The sequence below is a fragment of the Camelus dromedarius genome, chromosome 26 (assembly GCF_036321535.1).
Source record: "Camelus dromedarius isolate mCamDro1 chromosome 26, mCamDro1.pat, whole genome shotgun sequence".
Classification (NCBI taxonomy): Eukaryota; Metazoa; Chordata; class Mammalia; order Artiodactyla; family Camelidae; genus Camelus; species Camelus dromedarius.
Window position 1 is genome coordinate 22,175,196 of NC_087461.1, and position 1,308 is coordinate 22,176,503.

Below are 1,308 nucleotides of genomic sequence, written 5' to 3' on the forward strand. Positions count from 1 at the left end.
CTTCTGCCACGTGGCCCTGAAGGCAGCTCACGGCAGGCTGTTTGCAGGTTTCCCAGCGGCGGCAGGGCGTTGCTCTGCCTTCCATTCTCCTCTCAGTCTTGCTACAGGAGTTGTCTTATAAAATGTAATGCAGTCAGGGGCGTGACTACTGCAGAATCACTTACCACGTGGTGTAACCTAGCCAAGGGAGCAGCTAACCACGCAGAGATTCCCTCCACATCACAAGGAGGGCATTATCCAAGCCGTGTGCACCCAGGGCTGCGACTTTTGGGGAACCCTCTTAGAATTCTGCCTTCTACAATCGCCAAGTGTGTAAGAATACATTGCAGTCGAGCAGCTCGGGCGGCGGGAGGAGCGGCAGCGGCCAGGCAGCCCAGCTTCGCGAAGGCTCTCGGCGCAGGCACCCGGCACGCGCCCGCCCCGCCGCCACGATGCCCAAGAGGAAGGTCAGTTCCGCCGAGGGGGCGGCGAAGGAGGAGCCCAAGAGGAGATCGGCGAGGTTGTCAGCTAAACCTGCTCCTGCAAAAGTGGAAACGAAGCCAAAAAAGGCGGCAGGAAAGGATAAATCTTCAGACAAAAAAGTGCAAACAAAAGGGAAAAGGGGAGCAAAGGGAAAACAGGCTGAAGTGGCTAACCAAGAGACTAAAGAAGATTTACCTGCAGAAAACGGAGAAACTAAAAATGAGGAGAGCCCAACCTCTGATGAAGCAGGAGAGAAAGAAGCCAAGTCTGATTAATAGCATACACCTGGTCTTATCAGTGGTCCCTGTCTCCCTTCTTGTACAATCCAGAGGAATATTTTTATCAACTATTTTGTAAATGCAAGTTTTTTAGTAGCTCTAGAAACATTTTTAAGAAGGAGGGAATCCCACCTCATCCCATTTTTTAAGTGTAAATGCTTTTTTTTAAGAGGTGAAATCATTTGCTGGTTGTTTATTTTTTGATACAACCAGAAAATAGTGGGATATTGAATATGGGAGGCTTTGATTGTCTTCAGTGTCAGCTTAACATTCCATAGATGGGGGGTAGTTTTTATATCCTATAATACAGAGAGCATAATTAAATCGCAATTTGGAGTCAGTTGTGCATTTAATGTCTTGAACACTTTAAATTACTTCTCTTCCCATGTTGTTTTTGGTAGAATTGTTTCCTAAAGCAAACCACTCCTTGATCTTGGCTCTCCTCGTCGGAATTTTGTGCACTCTGTAACATCTTTGGTTGTGGTAGTCCAGTTTCCTAGTAACTTTGTTAATGTGCTGTGAACGATTGAAAATTTGAGTGTGTAGTGTATATGATATTAAATTGTGA

The 1,308-nt window shown here is 46.4% G+C and overlaps 1 protein-coding gene across 1 annotated transcript; it reads left to right on the plus strand.

The window, feature by feature from the left end:
* The first annotated feature begins 401 nt into the window (after positions 1 to 401).
* On the plus strand, positions 402 to 1,070 carry LOC116150486 (non-histone chromosomal protein HMG-14). The gene has a single exon (XM_031444514.2). The coding sequence runs from the start codon at positions 432 to 434 to the stop codon at positions 735 to 737; it is 306 nt and encodes a 101-aa protein (XP_031300374.1). The 5' UTR covers positions 402 to 431; the 3' UTR covers positions 738 to 1,070.
* Positions 1,071 to 1,308: the final 238 nt, after the last annotated feature.

Bases quoted from the DNA above. Each gene is read 5' to 3' on its own strand.
- LOC116150486 (XM_031444514.2), top strand. From the start codon at position 432: ATGCCCAAGAGGAAGGTCAGTTCCGCCGAGGGGGCGGCGAAGGAGGAG.